The following is a 20,522-nucleotide window of genomic DNA, read 5'->3' on the forward strand; positions in this document are numbered from 1 at the left end:
GTTCTTCTGCATCTTCTGAGCATCACTGATTCCCACAATGACTGAGGTAAGATCTCACCTTACAAATGTGCATACAGCCAGCAGATCAAGTTAATTTCATGTTGTTTTATTAAGGTCACACCATATTTGAAGTTTGAATGTACAAATTATACTAAACAAAATATAAATATGATTTCTTTTTAAATATTTATTTGGCATTAAATCCAGAGTCCAGCTTCTGGATGAGCACAATCTTCAAGACAATTTCTAGATATGCAGGCTGTGTAAAGCATTATCATATAATATGTGTGTCAGCATACTTCATGAAGTTTTTTTTGTTTAGCTGGATGAGTGCATGTCCTTGAGGTTGATCATGCGTGACTCTCCATGATGAAGTGTGAAGAAGTCATCTGGATTAAGTCCAAGATTCACCATTGCCTCACGCAGTCGTGCTGGAGGTTCAAGATAATGCTGAGAGAAATAGAGATAGGAAATGCTTCATTAGATACACTACTCTTTAACAGTTTGGTAAGTTTCAGTACAATTTGTTCTCTTTTTAAAAGTCTTTTAGGCCTTGTGTACACCAGGTATTGAAACATGTTTTTGTCAATCTGATCACAAGTGCACCACACTATAAAATAAAGATGTAAGATTTAGGTAGACAAAAATGCAGATTGCTGTGGTAATTGACTCTCCTACTGACCAAACATCTGTTCATTAAGGAACAAGAACAACAAAGAAATATATTCATACTTCATTGTGTCATCTTTTTTTTTTTATCCACATCTTTTTCATACTTTTAGATACTTTCAATAACACTCATTAGTCACAATGAGCACTCCTGTGAAGTTGATGTAGACCATCAGAAATTAAGAGGGAAGGGTGCTGAGGAAATCTAAACACACATCTAATCAAAAGAGGCGCATTTGAACAGATGTTCAAACCATGTTGAAACAGTAATGCGTCTCAGCTTACCACCTGTGATCAAATCACTAAAAACATGTTAATACCAGATGAAACCAGGGCCTTATGCTCACAAAAATACAGTATTTTTGTAAAATATTAAGAACTGCTTTCTAGTTTAATATTGTAAAATGAAACTCATTCCTTATTTTGTGCTCAGAAAAAGTTGTGACACCATTTTGATTTATTGTGTATACATTAAATGTGCATCTACCTATCTATCTATCTATCTATCTATCTATCTATCTATCTATCTATCTATCTATCTATCTATCTATCTATCTATCTATCTATCTATCTATCCATCCATCCATCCATCCATCCATCCATCCATCCATCCATCCATCCATCCATCCATCCATCCATCCATCCATCCATCAAAAATAATAACAAACATATTGTAAATAATAAAATATACACCTCACACACACACACACACACACACACACACACACACACACACACACACACACACACACATACCCTTGTTAAACCTTAGAATGATACAAATAAAATACATTCACATGCCTGGCACAATCAAATGCATGTCCTCTAAGCTGACTTATTCCATTAACTGTCCTCTGAAAAACCTTCTCAAAAATGTCTAAATGCCTCTCTGATGAATTGTGGAGGCTGAATGTGTAGGCGCAACAGTGAAGCCTGACGCAATACAGCAACAAAGCCTGGACTCCCCAACCGCAGCTGGACAACAATTACACACAATCAGAGCAGTGACAGCTGGCCAGCTCAGTGGAGGCCATTCACACTGAGAGAATGAACAGAGAGGCAGACATACAGCCACGTACCTCATAGGATAAAGGAAACGTTCCCCAGTGAATGGCCAGAGATGCTTTTGCTTGAACGTCGATGTGAATTTGAACAGCCTCTTCAGGATCAACATGCTGAGATTTCATGATGCCTCTAAGTAAAACAAGACATGTTATAACATGTTAAAAGCCCATTCAAAAACACAAATGATTTTACAGTCGTACCTGGGCACATATGCTCCAATTGGGATTGCAGCCAAGTCAAATGGTCCAAAGTGTCTTCCGATTTCCTTAAATGATGCACAGTATCCCGTATCTCCAGCAAAAAAGAAGCGGGAATGGGACCCTACGATGCTCCAGCTTCCCCATAATGTTTTGTTGTCATCCACAGGTGTACGTTTGCACCAGTGCTGTGCTGGGGTGCAAAAAAAGCTGACATTATCGTGCCCAGGAATTCGGCTCCCGACCCACCAGTCCAGCTCTGTGACATTCTCACAGCCTGTCTTCTGCATCCATTCTGCAAGCCCGAGCGGCACAAACCAGTGCAGAGCAGAGCCAAAGCGAGAATTCAGAGCAGTCACAGAGGCTGCATCCAGGTGATCATAGTGTGTGTGACTGATCACCACAGCATCCAGGCGAGGAAGCTGTTCTATGGTGCATGGCGGGTCACGGTAGCGCTTGGGGCCCATAAAAGCCACTGGTGAAGCTCTTTGGCTGAATATGGGATCAGTGAGAACCAGCAGTCCCTCCATTTCCACCAGTACAGTGGCATGACCGAGCCACGTTGCTCGCACTGATGTGCCTGTTTGGCCACATTGATCTGGATTCTGGATGAAATATGGCTGCACAATTGGCAACTCACGGTCCAGAGCCTAATGATAGATGTCAAATACATATGTAATTATTTTTTTTTACATTTTTTCCAAATAGTACTGTACAATATTAAAAAAGTCTATATATTAATTTTCTATTTATAAAGTGTGTGTGTGTGTATATATATATATATATATATATATATATATATATATATATATATATATATATATCTACAATAACATTTATTATTTGTAATATATAAGGCTATAATCTTTTTAAATATTAATGAATAATGAATATACAATTGCTTTTATTTTAGTACATTAGTACATCATATTTTGTTTATATACAAATTATTCACATAATTTAATTTACTATAAATATTTATATTAAATTATAAAAATATATAAATATAAGCATGGATAAAGATAAATACTTTAAATAGTCCTTTATAAAATATAGAAGTATTAATAAATACCCCATTTTATGTTTATTTATACATTTTTAATTGTTATAAATAGGCATAACAGATGTAAATGTGTCCAAAAACATCTGAAGCTCATGTTAAATTGTTTTCCTAATAAAATATTTTACGAGCTTGGCGTATTTAAAAAGGCATATATTCATTAAAAAATAATATTTGATTATTGTTATGCTATTTTAAATTATTAAAATGTTATTTATTTAAGTCATAAATAACATTAGGTCTTTGAGGCCCCCTAGTGGGCTATAGCCCCTGGTTGAGACCCACTGCTCATCAACCCAGACTTCAAGAGATAGTCAGAATAATTAAATCTACACTTTAGAGAATCTAAAATCGTTACAATGTGCAGTAATATTACTTCTGAAACATGTAAAATTCAATGCTTGATTAATGATAAACTGCATTCACCTCTTTGGCACTGGGAATCTTACTGTTGTTCTTCTCAGTGAGGAATAGGCGAGCAACGGTAGTGTAGGAGGGGAAATGCCAAGTTGACCAAGGGTTCACAAAGCGCCCTTGGGAGTCCCGTCTGGAACAGGTAACATCTGCCTCCTGTCTGTAATCCAGCGGGGTGCTGCTACTTGCACCAACTAAAGGTTGCTCTGCCATGGACACCCCACCTGCAGCTGAACTGCACAAACACCTGCTAAAAAACATATTTGAGATCATTTAGAATAAACCAGCCCACATAGTATGAGACAGAGTTTCCCAACCCTGTTCCTGGAGGCACACCAACCATACATACTTGTCTCCCTTATCTGACCCATTATCTTCAGGTTTCAGAGTATCTTCTAATGTCCTGCTGAGTTCAGGTGTGTTTGATTTGGAAGAGCTTGAAAATGTGTAGTGTTGGTGTGTGCCTTCAGGAAAAGGGTTGGGAAACACTGCTATAAATGACCTTAAAGGGATAGTTCACAAAAAATAAAACAAATACTCAATATTTTCTCTCTCAAGTGGTTCTAAACTTGTGCTCCCTGTACAGCCCGTGCAGTGCATGTACAGCCTGTTCAAGTCTCTTCTGTTGAACACTAAAAATATATATTTTGAAGAAAGCTGGAAACCTGTAGCCATTTTCTTCCATAGTACACTGTAAAACCCAACAGTGTATTGTATCAAATGAAATGAGTGTTGTTAACTCAAAATTCACTGAATGAACACTCATTTGAAAAGAGTTTTGAACTCAGTATTGAAGGTAATGAGTAGGCCCACATAGAATCTGCGCAGGCAGAATTCCGCAGATTTTTTTGCCCATCATTGATTCTGTTTATTTACTTGTGTAAATGTGTGTAAATTTATATTTATCCAGTTTTTAAATTATTTTCAGTTCTCGGTTATTTTTTTAAGATAAATGGTTTGTTGCAATCAGTTTACTCAAACGCTTTGAGTTGCCTTAACTTTTTGGGTTTTACAGTGTTAAGAAAATAAATACTACAGAAGATTTCTAGCTTTCTTCAAAATATCTTCTTTTAAGAAGAAAGAAGCTCAAACAGGTTTGGAAAAAGTGCAGGGTAAGAAAAAGACAAAAATATTTTTGGGGGGTGAACTATGCCTTTAAATAACACAATTTTTCAGCAAAAAAATACACCTTTGCTCATAGGTGACCATCATGGATAATTTTCATTTATTCTAATTTATCACTGTGCACATTTGCATTGATGTTAGTTAACCTGGCTCTCTGTACAGCCTATTTAGCATTTTACACTGCGTTTTATCTCCTGCGATTCAGTGAAGTCATCACTGGACTATGAAACTTCCGCATAACGCTAGCGCTCTTTTAAATCTGGCGCCCCTTCATAATAAACCACAGAATTTAAACAATGTACATGCGCTCCGTTTATTAAAAATGTAAACTATATTTTCAAGCCAAATGGTCTACTAATATCACATGTGTTGATGTGAACATTGTGCCTGCTTAAAATACATCAATCAAAATCACCTCGAGACAAAAATATTAAATAACAACTAAAAAGAGACACTGGTGTGGATTATACAACAAAAAAAAACAATACTGACGCTCGCAGCTATCGTGAGCTGTCTGACATAGGCGAATGTGTGTGCTGTTAAGCAGATTAAAGTAATGTAATCATTATAACTGGTTAATTACGCAGGTACGTACCGATGTGTCAACTCTGCAAGCCTCAAGCTCGCGCCCGTCTGTTTTGGGAGTGTCGCGAGCGCACGAGCGCGCCTCTGATGTAAGCGACCCAGCAGAAGACCTGAGGTATGAGCTGCCATATGGGACAAAAACCTACAAACGAAATGCGTTCAAATATAACGTGTTAACACAACGAGCTGTAACTCTTATTAAATCACATAACACAAAATACAAAGTTTATGTCTCTCCTTTCCAATGTCAATAACGTTTAATTCTCGCTTTTAGGGCATCCTAAACTCACCGTACCGTGTTGCCGTAGTAGTTAAAAATACCGTAACAAACAAGCGAAAGTTGTTTAAAAACACGTCTTAAACTGCATTTGTGATGCTGTTTGAGGTGCCATAAAAGACCAGTTTTGCTTTTACAAAACTTCCCGTCCACAAAACCTCCTTGTAATAAACAGTGTACGGACTTGCACAAACGGTACAGTCCAATAAATGTACAATGTTACATGTATTTAGTATTGTTGTCACTATTTTGACAGAACTGAACATGTCAGTCGTGTCCTCGAAATGTCACTTTGCAGCACGGCCGTTTTATTTGAACTCACAGGGCGGAATTTCACTGACGGACGCGTTTGAGTAACAGCGTTTTGTGTCCCTTGCGCTTTTATTTTGCCTCTGCCAGTTTATCATCAAATCAGTTTTGTTTTGTTTTATTCATAACGTCTTGACTTAGTGTCGGTATTTGTTTTCTCTTCAGTACAACTACATGACAACATTTTCTATGCGAGTGAGTTTATTGAACGCGGATTCTACATCGATGGAAAATTAGCAGGCTGTGCTAGCAAGCTAACGCTAGCTGCATTTCTGGGATACACAGGTGATAAAATACAACTTATTATTGTTCTCAACATAATTTTTATTACTTGAATAATAATACTACGTCTGTTATTACTTATTTTTTGTATCGTATCTGATGCAAACCTATGTTAACTGGTTGTTTACGTTCCTGTCAGGTAGTACTAGTAGTACTCTACATAAATATAACACTCAAATAAACCTCTTTCTTTTAATTTCCTAAATCATTATTTCAGTATTGTCTTTGTTTTCAGATATATGTTTAACTTAGTTCGCTGTTTACGTTGCTGACAGGTTTGTATATATATTAGTAAATGGACAGTGATAGAAAATGTATGCTTATTATCATAATATGTAATACTTTCACAGATATTCCTTACTGCAGGTTTAGTTTCTTTTTGCATTTGTTATTTTCTTTTTTTACTAGAGCTGTAGCAAAGCTCTGCATGTATGTTGGCTGAGCATGTCAATATATCTACATGTGACATCTTGCTGTTTTATGTTTTAAAGTGTCTGTGCTGCAGGACCAGGATGAGGATGTTCTCAGTTTCACATAAGACGGCCTTTGTGGTCGATCACTGCCCATACATGGCAGAGTCCAGTCGGCAGCTGATTGAATGTGACATGCTGACCAAAAGCCGCTCACAGGGTGTGATTCCTCTGGCTCCAGTCGCCAAATCTCTCTGGACGTGTGCAGTTGAGTGCTCCATGGAGTACTGCAGGATCCTGTATGACATTTACCCCACCAAGAAACTAGTGAGTGTTTGGAAACTGATGCTGATTGTTGGTGTCTTCGCTGAAATGTTACAAAGACTCTCGATTTGATCAGCTTCAGTATTTATGCATTTGATTATAATGTTTAGTATGTGTAATTTTATAAATGCTGTAAACTCTACAGAGCACAATATATCAAAACAGTAGAATATCTGATAAATAATTTGCAAATTAAAGCCTCAAATGTGTTCAGGAGCATGAACTGTAGCAAATTAGCAGTAATAAAATGAAAAGTTGCTGCAACCATTGACAGTAATAAAGTCTTTTTGTCACATAGAATACTTATATTTAGCAAAATACTTTTGTTGTTGAAATTGTCTCCAGAGGTAAAATAATGTTACATGATAATAATTTGTACTGTTTGTTTTAAACTAACAAACATAAAACAGGATTCTATCAATGTTTATTCCACATCCATGCTTCTATACAATCATTTTAAAATGGTTTCTTTTTATGATGCATCCAGGAAAGTAAAAGTAGCACATGGAATAAAAATGACGTGCTGTTGAGTAAATGATAACAGAACTACATTTCTTGGTAAACCATTAATTAAATGTTTTTTAGGTGAACTACATTGTGAGTGATTCAGAGGTTCACATCCTGAACAGCTGGAAGCAGGAGGATCAAAATACACATGATGTAAGATGCACATTTTGATCACAATGATTTACTTGTTCCAGATTAATCTGAGTGGCTAGAATTGAGTGTATGTCTGTGGTGTGTTTAGCTCATGTCTGCCTTGGCTGCGGTTGGGCCTCCAAACCCTCGTCAGGATCCTGAATGCTGCAGTGTTCTGCATGGGCTGGTGGCAGCTGTGGAGTCTCTGTGTAAGATCACAGAATATCAGCACGAGTCTCGTACTACTCTGATGGACATGGCTGACAGAGTGGCTAATAGGGGGCGCATTATCTGTCTTACCAATGCCAAAAGGTGAGAAATATAATATATATTTCATGTGGGTCAGTGACAAAAATCAGTAATAGTGTAATTCAGAAAAGTTGTTTTATACATTAGAATACATCCTATTTAATGATTTTTTTGTGCAAACAAAATAAGGATTTTTATAAACATTTTGCCCTGATTTATAAAAGAAGTTAAACTGTCATTCAGAGAAACAGTAGTTTATGTACCATAAAGAAATATTGTCATCAATATTTAAACAGAAATGATTTAATTAAATTTAAAAAGACCATATGGAGGCCTTTAATTTTCATTAATTGTTTTAGATCTTCACACTTTGCCACTATACTTTGGGTCACTAGATTTTACCCAATAGTCACAATTTTTTAAAATACTTTTTATTGTAAGGTCACTTATTATGTATGCGTGCTAAAATAAACATATTGTTTTATTTTTACATTTAAATGTTTTTTATATTGAATAAGGAAGGAACATTATTTCTATCGTATTTTGACCTTTTCTTCGGAAAAGTTACTTGATATACTTTTATAATTTGTTTGTTATTTAGCATTTTTGTTTAAAATAAATGTTGTTCAACGGAACTTTGTTTAATGCTGAAAAAAAGTACAAAGTAGCATAACAGATTTCAGTGTTAATAATAATAATAATAATGATAAGAAAAAGAAGAAAAAGAAGAAGAAGAACAAATGTTACATGATTTCAGGGGAACATTTGTGTAATGACTGCTCTGTTATTTTGTTAGTGACACTCATGTCCGGATGTTGGAGGACTGTGTGCTGGAAACCATACAGGAACAGAACAAGCTGGCAGCAGGATCTGACAGGTAGCTTCTAATATCTCTGTGCAGGAGTCACTTTTATTCTCACATATTCTTAGTCTTATATGTTTCTGCTGTGCAGACTGATGCCCATTCAGCAGTGTGAGCTTGTGCTGGTCCACATCTACCCACAGGGGGATGACACTCTGGTCTCAGACCGGCAAAAGAAAGAGGTAGCAACTTTTTAAAAATATTTTCTTAAAACAAGTTAAACTTCATTAAGATATTTATAATGATGTTTTTTTAAACTCAGCTCCTTAATGAATTCTAAAATGTTAATGAATCAAATAAATGTTTGAATAAAATCAGAGAAGAAAAACAAGAACCAGATGTTGATTTCAAACGCATGAAACGTTAAGTTTTTAATGCATAACTGCTGTAATAAACAGATAATTACACATGCAATTATTAGTCATTAAATGTTAACTATATATCAGTATCACTTTACAATTAGGTTCCATTAGTTAATTTTAGCTAATCTATATACTAAACATGAACATACAATGAACATATCTCACAATATTTATTCACCTTTGTTAACCTAATTTAATAAAAATAATGGGATAATCACGCTATATTCGGTCACGCTTTACCACAAGGTTTTGTTAGTTAGGATTAGGATTAAGTTTACGTAAGAATTAACATAAGAATGAACTATACTAGTACAACATTTGTTAATCATTAATCACACTTTTACTAATGCATTATTAAAATCCAAATTCATTCATTAACATGAACTAACAATGAACAACTTGGTTGTCATTATCTATTGTTAACATAAATGCATAAGTATGGTAATAAATGTATTGTTCATTTATTGTTAGTGAATACATTAACCAATACATTAACCAATACATTATTATAATAAAGTGTTACCTTTTATTTTAAGGTGCAAATCTTGCAATTAATAAACCAAGAGTTTTAGCTCAATAAACTACTAATATTCTGCTAATTAATTAATTAATTAATTAATTAATTCATTCATTCATTCATTCATTCATATTTGTTTTTAAAGTAGTAATAACTAATGCCAACAAGCACAACTTTGGATATTAATAATGCATTATTAAATGTTGAACTTTAATTAATAAATGTAGTACAAATACAGTTCATTTTAGCAAACTAACGGAAAGTTTTTGTTAAGTGTGACCAAAATATTTAAATACATTTGTCTCACTATTGCTCTGTAATGTGTGTGTTTGTGTGTTTTCTCCACCCTGTGTGTGCAGCTTTCCTCAGTGTTAAGTAGTGAGGTTCACAGTGTGCGAGCTGGACGGTATCTAGCCTGTAAACTGAATGTGCTGGTTCAGCAGCACTTTGATTTGGCCTCCACCACCATCACAAACATCCCCATGAAGGTCAGACTGACGGTCAAACATCTTCTTCACTGCCTGTCTCCCTCTCTTCTTCACTTGTTTGCACTGTATCAGTTGCTTACACAGCTGCTGTTTTCATGGTTTATTGTTTGTTTTGCTAGCCTACATTAAATGTCTGTGAGCAGGTCAGTACTTTACAAGAGCTACTATTACTTATCCAGATCAAAACCCCACCCCTCATCCAGCTCTTGCTAATCTCTAATCATTAACTTGAGCTTTAAAGAGCCTTCATTTAATTAGGCTCTACTGCTTATAAAAGCTTTTTCCTAATACTGGGGGACTGTATATATTGTAGTGTGTGTCACATTGTAACAGAAATTTGTATTGAACAGAAATTTGAGGTATATTTAATAATATTCTTAGAAGGGGGAAAAATGGTGAGTCTATTTTGATTAATTGATAGTTTTGTTTTTAATATGCCAAAACAAGATCTGACTCACACTGATTGTTATACACTTTTTATGTTGAGTAAAACAGTCCTGTTTTATTGTTTAACACTTTGATCTTTTGCTCAAAATATTAACAGCAACAAAGCTGTGCTCTCATTGAGAATTAGTGATTGCAAACAAAAATGATTTATTCCCAATTGTTTTTACCTTGTTAGTATGCCTGGGTCATGAGAAACGGGAGATTGTTAAACCATGAACTCCTGTTTCTTAGGGCTGTACATACGATCATCAAACTCACTTAGTCATTCATCTCAGTATGCTTCACAAAATGTATAGTGGTAATAAGAAAAAAGACAGACAATGCCCATTTCCACCATCATGAGTGTCACAATATGATATCAAAGAGGTGGTTTGAATTGCCCGAAAATCTCTAAAAATGACCGCTGGAGAACTTCAAAGGTTAGTTAGGTCTTGCTTGGGGTCAGAAAGTCTGGTTTCAAGCAAAAATCATCTACTCTCTGTCTCATCCAAAAACAATTGACAATTTTTTAAAACTAGGTAAGTCAATTGAGAACTAGTTCCCAATTTTAACGATGACCTGGCCAAAAGGCAGTATAAAAGGACACAGTGTAAATAGCACAAATGCAAATAATGCCAAAACATATTAAGCAAGAGAAAAACTGAAAAACAATTGCAGTTATCTTTCATTCATTCATTCATTTTCTTGTCGGCTTAGTCCCTTTATTAATCCGGGGTCGCCACAGCGGAATGGACCGCCAACTTATCCAGCACATTTTTTACGCAGCGGATGCCCTTCCAGCCGCAACCCATCTCTGGGAAACATCCACACACACATTCACACACACACACTCATACACTACGGACAATTTAGCCTACCTAATTTACCTGTACCACATGTCTTTGGACTGTGGTGGAAACCGGAGCACCCGGAAGAAACCCACGCAGGGAGAACATGCAAACTCCACACAGAAACGCCAACTGAGCCGAGGAATCGAACCAGCGACCTTCTTAATGTGAGGCGACAGCACTAACTACTGTGCCAGTTATCTTGTACTATTAATGAATCAAACTTTTAAAGGAGAAAAAAATTAATACATATAATTAATCTTTTAAGGACTACCGCACAGCAGAAAATGACTAAAGTAACCAAAAGAAGTACATGCTTTGAGTATACAGAGATTAATAAATCTACTAGAAATTTCAATGTTTATTACGAATGTTAAGATTGTAAATATAATGGAGATTTCTCAATCAGAGTTTTCTAAATAAACAGAAACAAGTGAATTAGTCTACAAGAATGAAGAGAAGGCAATTTCAATAAAGAATCTTTAGGACCAATCTTTTTTTTAAGTCTCTAATTAGAAAATAACATGCATTTTGATTTATTAGTTAAACAAACTTGAACATCTTCACTTTTCTTGTTAATATTTTGTGCAAAAGATCAAACACTGCAAAGACTTTGACTTTTTATGTTTACCAAGAGTGCCAATTGTAGTGGAGGACACTGTATATGTGTGATTAGCACTCAGCTGGATGGACAGTTAACCCTCCTAGAAACCCTTTCAGCTCTCAGATCTTCTCTCTGTCGGGGTGATTTTTCTCGTTCCTTTGCTCTCTTTCTTTTTCCTGGGTGATGTGGCCAGATGTGAAGTGTGTTTTCTTGTTCTGGTCACTTGTGTAAAAAACCGCAGATCCCTGCAGAAACACACAGTAGTTGTAGGATGTGTGTTTGAGGCCAGTGACCCCAGGGATGAAACATCCTGCTCTGTAGTGTCCCTCCATCTGTGTTTTCCTTGACGTTCTCCTCTCTTTTCTTGTTCTTGATGTGTGTAAGCTCTGTTTGTAGCTTACAGCCTCTGATCTCTTCTGATCTGAAGCAGCTGGGAGACTCAGAGGTCTTCACGGACATGTGATCTGTGAGGGCACAGTTATTTTATAACCTGTGCTCTTCAAACATGAAAGCAGCAGTAGATCGTGGTGTGTTTGTAGTGTAGAGGTCCAGCTGCTGATGTGTGTGTTTATGTTTGTGTATGTGCTCGTGTGTGTGAGAAGGAGGAGCAGCATGCTAACACTTCAGCAAATTACGACGTTGAGCTTCTGCACCATCGTGATGCACATATGGAGTTTATTAAGAGTGGTGAGTGATATCAGTAATGCAATACAGCCTTCATTTTGTTGCATAAAGCACTTGGACATTAGATCATAGCAAACTGTTCTTAACTCTTGTAAACATTACAGACGCTTTTGCATTGTCAGTTTTAGAGTTTATTTATTTATTTTAATAACAAACATATCTGATTAATAGCGTATCAATAATTGAAAATGGAAATATTTCAGATTTTCAAAAGTGAAATAAACAAATTATGAATATTATTTTATACATATGAATAATTTGTATATAATACAAATGTACAGTATATGTTAAAAAATGTACTTCTCAAAAGTAAATATGCAAACGTTTAAAATCTTCAATAATAGCCATCTCATATATTTTAATAAAAACTTGTGATGAATAATTTCTCAGTAATAAATTAATTGTGAACATTTAAATAGTTTCAAAATTGTCACAAATTCATATTTTTGTATCTGATAATTTTTTTTGAAAATGAATAGCTATGGTGATGTTAATATTTTGATTTAAAAAAAAAACTATTTGATGAATATCTTCTCTAAGAAATGAATATGAAAACATTTAAAATGTTCAAAATTACTCGCAAGTTATTATTCTTAATAATGCTTTTTAGAGAAAAAGTATTGCGATTTAATCTAAAAAAATATTTATTTGTTTGTGCACTGTATATATTTATTATGTATTATGTATACAAAAATAGGTGCCTACATTTGAGAAAATGTTTATTTATATTTAGATAAAAAACATAACTATATGTATTTGATTCAAATTGTATATAAGTTTGAATGTCTGTATTACAAAATTGTTTTGTATTATTGTTTCTATGTATGTGTGTGTATCACTCATCATAAATATATAAAATACATACAAATATGCAAAACAAACTTTTATTTTGGATGCGATTAATCTTTGCCCAGCACAAAGTTTTAATAAAAACATACATGATGAATAATGTCTCAGTTAAAAATAAATATGCTAAAATTTCAGTTTTACGTTTTGATGTATTACCTCTTACTACTTTATTAATACATATTCGAGAACTACTAAAACATGCAGGTATAAAATGACAATTCTTTTATTCCATGTATTTGTAAATCTGACATTCTCTGTGGAATACACATGAAGTTTAGTGGAATGTCACTGATGTTTCAATATGCCTTTATACTTGGTGTGTAGGTGATCTCCACATGGCCGGCAGCACGAGCAGAGACAGTGGGCTGAAGGAAACAGTCACACTCAAATGGTGCACTCCACGCACCAACAGTGTAGGTGAGTGAAACGGTGATGTGAGTTTTTCTCTGTGCAACCTATATCAGAAGCATGATTGAAATTCTTGTTTGCAGAGCTGCATTACTGCACAGGTGCTTATCGCATTTCTCCAGTAGACGTTAACAGCCGCCCATCATCTTGCCTCACCAACTTCCTGCTGAATGGTATGGATTATAATAAATCCTGCTTTTCTCATTAATACCTTCAGTAAAAAGAGAGGCTTTGATATTAATCTATAAATATTATACGTTCATGTACTTTTCCTTTTGTCTGTTGTCTTCCCAGGTCGCTCTGTGCTACTAGAACAGCCTCGGAAGTCAGGGTCAAAGGTCATCAGTCACATGTTAAGCAGCCATGGAGGAGAAATCTTCCTGCATGTTCTTAACAGCACACGCTCCACATTAGAGGATCCACCGTCCATCAGTGAGGGTTGTGGAGGACGAGTGACCGACTACCGAATCACTGTGAGCTAAAAATGTTTTTCTGCATTCACATTATTCTGAGATTATCCTAATTGGCAACATAATTTAATCTATGTACACATTTGGCAAACTTGTAATTACAAATTGCTTTATAAACAAATTACCAAAACTTCAGGTGCATAAACATAGTTAAAGAAGTTACCACACTGAGATTCTGCACCTTCATAATGTGCATATGGTTTATGTTAAGAGTGGTGAGTGATATCAATAATTCAGTTCAGCTACCATTGCATTTTGCTGCATAAAGGATTTAGACATTAAATCAAAGCAACCATTCTTAACCCTTTTAAAAACATTTGAATTTTTCACTTTCAGGGACAGTTCTTTTCCATAGAACATAATCTTCAAAAACAGTCTATTTGAATTTTATTATTTGATATAATAATAGTATATTATAATTGATTTTATATATAGTATATATATTTATTATTATTTTGTTTTTTGACAAATCACTTCTTAGTAATTCTTTGTAATTATTAACATTTTAAAATTCTTTTTACATGTTATTGCCACACTTATTATTTTATTAATGAATATTTGGAAATGGTATTGTAAAGTGTATTGCATTCACAATATGGTTTCATAATTTTAATCTTTAAAGGGTCACGAAACACCAAAACACATTTTTTGAGCTGTTGACAGTCGTATATGTGTCCCACACTGCTAAAAACACTATTAGGACACCTATATTTCACTAAAAAGTGTAAATTGGTTGTTTTTGCGTTATTTCAAGCAAATTCGTACTTCCTGTTTGAAACGAATTTTTGAAGCTGCGTCACGGTCATGACATAATAGCGTGTATTCCAGCGTGCAGACTGGGCGTCTGTGCCAGAGTGTGCCTTATTACGTCTTACAGTGTGATGCATTAATGCATGAGTAAGGCTTGGTTCAAACCAATCAGCGCGCTCTATTGTGCAACTTCATTAATATTCATTAGTGTCACCGTCTTTACACCACAGAGACGCCACGTTGTGTTGGCAAAACAAGCGTGAAGTGTTGCTTTTACAGTTTGCTGCCATTAAGTTTCGTTTTCATTTTCTCTCTGTGAGAGCTTATCTGGATCACGTGTGGATTACAGTGTACGCGACGCTCGACAACAATAATTTACGTGTCTAAGGGGGATTATTGTTTACCTGAGAGCTGTTCTCATCTGCAAACGCTGAAATCCGGATTCCGGATGTAGTCTTCTCTTCATAAAGACGCGGCTCTAGTTGCTGGTGATTGTCCTGTCTCTACAGATTTGGTAAGTGAGCGACCAGTGCTCTTTGTATTTTCAGTTTGTTCGTATCAAATAAGTTAACTATTGCATTGAGTGCAAACATGTTAGCACCGCATTTTGTGACCGGAATAACACACGCGGCTTTCGGACGCTACCTGCCGTGTGCATCTAAGTTTTCGGGAAATGCGGAGTTTTTTTTCTCTCATTCGCCGTGCGGTATCAAACATTGCATGAAAAATACACGCTTAGAGCAGTTCCTCGAATCAAATATCTCATTTGTCGCGAGGGGCATGAATGAATTCCCTGAATGAAAGAGCCGAACTGCAGTTAAAGTCCGACATTTAATAATTTGGCAAATAATTCGACTACAGATGTCCATGTAGGTTAAACACCATCCCTTTCTCCTGTGTATTTTGACTGAAACTCGCGCGTGCCCAAATAGACACTCCCACACCCTCCCACTTTAGTTTCTCCGACACTCCCCCCTAAACAGAGCTGGACACCCCCACTTTTCTGACTTTTTCCAAAGAAGAGGTGTGAAAACACCCTGCTGAAACGAGGGGGTTTCATGGCCCTTTAAAAACCATATGTGTCTTTTCCAAGCTTAAAATACAAGCAAACAAAATGGCTGAAACCCCAAAGATAGTAGAAGTACATTAGTAGTGATAAAACAAAAGTTTGTGAACAGATGGATCCAGTATGAAGCTGTGAATGTTGGCAAGAATTTGTAAAAAAAAAAAAAATTAGACATTCTATAAATATTGACGAGGATTAGATCTAAATATAAGCTAATAAGTAAAATATTAAACCGTTAATTTCAGTAGAGATTTGTCACATTGTAATTGTTTAGGGATACAGTACATTCCTGCGTGTAAATCTTGTTATCATCTGACTGCAGGACTTTGGTGAGTTTATGCGGGAGAATCGACTGACTCCATTCCCAGACTCAATGGTAGATGCAGCAGGCAGAGCTCCAATCGAGAGAGCCAAATCTCAACTAGAACGACACACACGCTACTGGCCAATGATCATCTCCCAGACCACCATCTTCAACATGCAGGCGGTAAGAGCCACTGTCTTAATCAGAGCTACTCAACCAGGTGGACAGGGACTGTCATTAGTGAATATAATAACACAAAATTAGTATAATATAACCATGATATGGTAATTTACATTATAATTAACAATGATTTTAAAGAGAACTACAGATCTAAATGGTTGGTTAATTAAAGCCTTTATCCTATGTTTTGCAATGAGTTCCTATTTTGACAGCTTTTTTAGTCAGTGTTTGCTTGTTGATTACATTTTTTTATTTACATTTTTGGAACACTCCAGAAAAAAATATTCTGGGCTGAAACTAAAAATTCTGGACACATTGCATTTTTCTTTTTAATTTATGAAGTTAATGTAATATGCTTCATAAATATATACTTCAATATACTTCATGAATGTAATGAAATGTAATATAATTAATTATCACAATTTATAAAGAAGATATATTGTACATGTACATATGTTTAATGATAAATGTATTATTTTTTCTTCCTTTATTCTGTTCTTTTCATGTGAATATGGTACAGAAATCTACTAAAATTATATCCAAACAATTATTAATTGATATTGTATGCATAATGTATGTGTATGTGTGTTTTTGGGTATTGTGGTCATCCTTTTGCATATTTTTATTTCAGGTGGTACCATTAGCTAACCTCATAGTGAAGGACACTCTAACAGAAGAAGATGTGCTGACCTGTCAGAAGACTGTCTATAATCTTGTTGATATGGAAAGGAAGAGTGATCCTCTGCCTATCTCAACTGTCGGCTCCAGAGGAAAAGGACCCAAGCGGTGAGAATATCACATCAGCTTTTCATATCTACAAATTTCAGTTTGGCTTGTTGTGTGACTGCTGCAAATTCAAGTCACACAGCCTAGTGTACACAGGCAGTACTTTTATAGCACAAAGAATACAGTCCACACAGCATTGCAAGGTGTATGTGCATGTGTTTTTTGTGTGTTTATAGTTGTGCAGGCACAGTTGTGCACTAAAAAATTAAGTATAGTCAAGTCCTATAGGGTTTGGTTGTAGCAGATAATATAGTACTTGTAACATGAGGTATTCATATATAATTTGAAAGCTTTTATGATCATGTTAATGTTTTTCTGTATATAGTGATGAGCAGTATCGGATCATGTGGAATGAGCTGGAGACATTGGTAAAGACTCATGTGGGCACCAGTGAGAGACACCAACGTGTGCTGGAGTGCATCAGCGCTTGCCGGAGCAAACCACCCGAGGAGGAGGAGAGGAAAAAAAGAGGAAGGAAAAGAGAGGACAAGGAGGACAAAACCGAGAAAAATGGCAAGGACACAGAGGAGAAAAGCTGGACTGCAGACACTGAGAGGTGAGCATTAGTGGAAGAGATGCTGACTTGTGCATTTACATCTGTCAGGCGGCAGCTGTTTGTAGATGGATGGCTGTGGATTTTGCTTTATTCATTAATCTCTTGATCTGTGGGTGTTTCTGATGTTCATTATGTCCTTTTTCTCCTACAGACTAAAAGGGGTAATGGACCGAGAGAAGGACGAACAGAGCGAGTGTGAGATCATCAAAGATTCGCCAGACTCACCGGAACCGCTGAACAAGAAACCACGCTTGGCTACAGAGGAACAGCAGCCTCCGGAAAAATCCAAAGGTCCGCATTTATGTTTTTTCAGTTATTTTATTAATTATTTTTGCAATATCAAGATAAAATAATAATAATTATTTAACAATAATAATAATAGTAATAATAATAATTATTATTATTATTATAATGAAAGGTAAAATATTTTATATTTACTTCAAAAAAATAAAAAGTCTCTGAAACGTTTGTGATTTGATTTATTATTATTATTATTATTATTATCATTAATAATAATAATAATAATACATCTATAAAGAAATGTAAATATTTTATAATATTATTATTATTTTGTGGAATTAAGCTTATAAGTGTTGTGATACAGTCATTTGTTATTAATATTAATAACAGCAAATAATTAAATGAAAAATATTTGTAAATTAAGTGTATAAATGTAATATTTAATCATATTTTTTATTTACCTTTATTATTAATGTTATAGTGCATCCAGTTATTTACAGTGGAGTATTGTACAGATTTTCCTTTTGAGAATTAATCAGAAAATGTTTGATACTCAAGAATGCACAGAGCATTACGAGGTTCTCTTGCCAGTTTCTTGCTAATAAAACACATATGCAGCACATATACATCTTGAAGGACTTTGCGTAGACCTTGATGAAACTTGTGAAAGATGCAGCAGCTACATCAGCACAGCCGTGCACTCGTGCAGAACGCCATCATTTTTTGCTCAGAATTAGCAGCTGCTAGCCGAGTCAGAAAGATCATCATCTGAACTGAGTGAAAAGGCAAGTCAGAAAGTTTTGAGGTACCACAGCCAATCAGTTGTGTGATGAGTCAAAACAGCTGTCTCTTGTTTTGCAGGTCCTGTCTCTCTACTCGCCCTTTGGACCAACAGAATAACTCAAGCCAACTCCAGGAAACATCAGGAGTTTGCAGGAAGATTGAGTTCAGTGAATAACAAGGCCGAGCTTTATCAGCATCTGAAGGAGGAAAACGGGTGTGTTGACTGCATCGTCTTTCTTCCATCAGTCAGTCATATTTTGTTTACTCACTGTGTTTTCTTTATTAGGATGGATGTTCATGAGAATGGAAAAGGAACAAGATGATGTGTGGAAAACGCTTCTTCTCATCACTGCAGGATCATTGATTTGTTGAGAGGATGTGATGTGACCTTTGGCATGATATCAAATGATGCTTTTGCCAGGATGCGGATTTTGTGCCAGACATAGAAGAGCAAGGCAATGTTTTATAAGGACACACTTTTTTTATATGCTTTAGTTTGTACAAAGAGTCTGAAAGTTTGCGAGGCAGAATAAAGAGATTGTAAATTGTGTTGTACTGTTCATATTTGTGATTTCTGTGTACACATCTGTTTGTTCAATGCTATTTTTTTATTCAGATTCGTTTACATGGAGCAAGCATATTACTTGGATGTCAAGAAAGCATCAATGTGCTTTTTCTGGTAAGTGATATAGGAACACAAGGTACTGTATTGTGAATCACTGAAGAAACAAATTTAAAACCATGTTTGTATTTCAGAACATTTCTTTTCTGAAATGGCATCTTCAGTCCCTGTGGTCCTCATTCATGTAAAGGTTTTTGGTATTGAATAGTTCACCCAGAAATTAAAATAATACTATCAGTTACTCACTCTACTTGTTTCAAACAAGTTTGAGGTTTTTTTTTTTGATAATGATTGAGATAATGAAGAATACTGAAACTATTCACTTCCATAGTATGAAATAAATACTGTGGAAGTCAATGGTCACTAGTTTCCAGCATTTTTCAAAACATCCTCTTTTGTGATTAAAAGAAGGAAAAAAAAAACTCAAACTTGTTTGAAACAAATCAAGAGTGGGTTAATGATGTAAGATTATTTTTGGAGTGAACTATTCCCTAATGCCAAAGTTCTTCTGTGGCCACATAGAGGCACTCTTAAGCACATTTTAAAAGCTAAAATGACACTTGGCCACCTACTGACCTGTGAACTGCTCTAACTGACACGGTTATGTGACCTTGCAGTGTTCTCTGAGCATGTGGCTGTTACGTCAACAAGGCCATTGGGCAGGGTTTTTTTTTTTAACCGACCTTCAGAGTTTACCTCAACCTCAAATCAAACTCAACTTCCTGTGATTTTTCTAGTAACCCTGAAAATATTTTGGGGTTGATTTTTCACTAGGTTTGGACCTCTCTTATATGCTTGGACCTTGGCCTTTTAAGCCTAGATCTGAGGAACCCTGCCTTTTCCAAACTTGTTTTTATTTAGAGTCACACCAACAACACATTTTCCAATTCTAATAAAGCACACTTGATTCAGCTCTCTCTCTAGCTTGTAGAAACACAGAGCCAGAAACATACAGCTGAGAAAAAAAGAGAAAGATCAAACATATGCACTCTTCTGGATTTGCCTTGAGAAATGCGAAACATCATCTTATGCTCAAATTATACTTCTATCTGCAGTCTACGATAGTCTGTGCCCTGTCCTTGTGATGCTATTTTCAGCATCAGGAGTGTCCA

The 20,522-nt window shown here is 35.4% G+C and overlaps 2 protein-coding genes and 1 long non-coding RNA gene across 5 annotated transcripts; 2 read left to right on the forward strand and 1 right to left on the reverse strand.

Moving 5' to 3' along the window:
• Positions 1–85: 85 nt before the first annotated feature.
• napepld (N-acyl phosphatidylethanolamine phospholipase D) lies at positions 86–5,188 on the reverse strand. Of its 2 annotated transcripts, none has more exons than XM_005164897.6 (5): positions 5,126–5,165; positions 3,418–3,652; positions 1,935–2,581; positions 1,749–1,863; positions 86–450 (listed from the first exon to the last, which is right to left on the reverse strand). In XM_005164897.6, the coding sequence occupies exons 2-5, from the start codon at positions 3,616–3,618 to the stop codon at positions 319–321; spliced, it is 1,095 nt and encodes a 364-aa protein (XP_005164954.2). In that variant the 5' UTR covers positions 3,619–3,652; positions 5,126–5,165; the 3' UTR covers positions 86–318. The 2 variants fall into 2 exon arrangements, with proteins under 2 accessions (XP_005164954.2, NP_001074082.2); NM_001080613.2 differs by having other exon boundaries at positions 91–450; positions 3,418–3,655; positions 5,126–5,188.
• Positions 3,250–4,423, forward strand: LOC141381625 (uncharacterized). Its single transcript, XR_012402087.1, has 2 exons — positions 3,250–3,700; positions 3,882–4,423. It is a non-coding gene; the product is annotated as an uncharacterized lncRNA (long non-coding RNA).
• A 539-nt stretch (positions 5,189–5,727) lies between the features above and the next one.
• On the forward strand, positions 5,728–19,348 carry ints13 (integrator complex subunit 13). Of its 2 annotated transcripts, XM_017354950.3 has the most exons (18): positions 5,728–5,986; positions 6,475–6,720; positions 7,303–7,377; positions 7,466–7,668; positions 8,402–8,482; positions 8,559–8,649; positions 9,706–9,834; positions 9,954–9,977; positions 12,315–12,399; positions 13,570–13,662; positions 13,737–13,826; positions 13,948–14,126; positions 16,262–16,426; positions 17,055–17,209; positions 17,535–17,765; positions 17,917–18,056; positions 18,867–19,002; positions 19,075–19,348. In XM_017354950.3, exons 2-18 carry the CDS (start codon positions 6,496–6,498, stop codon positions 19,109–19,111), a joined length of 2,139 nt encoding a protein of 712 aa, XP_017210439.1. In that variant the 5' UTR covers positions 5,728–5,986; positions 6,475–6,495; the 3' UTR covers positions 19,112–19,348.
• The last annotated feature ends 1,174 nt before the right edge of the window (positions 19,349–20,522 follow it).

This window comes from Danio rerio, chromosome 4 (assembly GCF_049306965.1).
Source record: "Danio rerio strain Tuebingen ecotype United States chromosome 4, GRCz12tu, whole genome shotgun sequence".
Taxonomy (NCBI): domain Eukaryota; kingdom Metazoa; phylum Chordata; class Actinopteri; order Cypriniformes; family Danionidae; genus Danio; species Danio rerio.

Excerpts from the sequence above, each read along its gene's own strand:
- napepld (XM_005164897.6), bottom strand. The coding sequence starts at position 3,618 with ATGGCAGAGCAACCTTTAGTTGGTGCAAGTAGCAGCACCCCGCTGGAT. Across the intron at positions 2,582-3,417 it reads AGATTCCCAGTGCCAAAGAG|GCTCTGGACCGTGAGTTGCC; the intron begins GTGAATGCAGTT and ends ATCTATCATTAG. Across the intron at positions 451-1,748 it reads CGTTTCCTTTATCCTATGAG|CATTATCTTGAACCTCCAGC; the intron begins GTACGTGGCTGT and ends TATTTCTCTCAG.
- ints13 (XM_017354950.3), top strand. The coding sequence starts at position 6,496 with ATGAGGATGTTCTCAGTTTCACATAAGACGGCCTTTGTGGTCGATCAC. Across the intron at positions 6,721-7,302 it reads TTTACCCCACCAAGAAACTA|GTGAACTACATTGTGAGTGA; the intron begins GTGAGTGTTTGG and ends AATGTTTTTTAG. Across the intron at positions 14,127-16,261 it reads TGACCGACTACCGAATCACT|GACTTTGGTGAGTTTATGCG; the intron begins GTGAGCTAAAAA and ends ATCTGACTGCAG.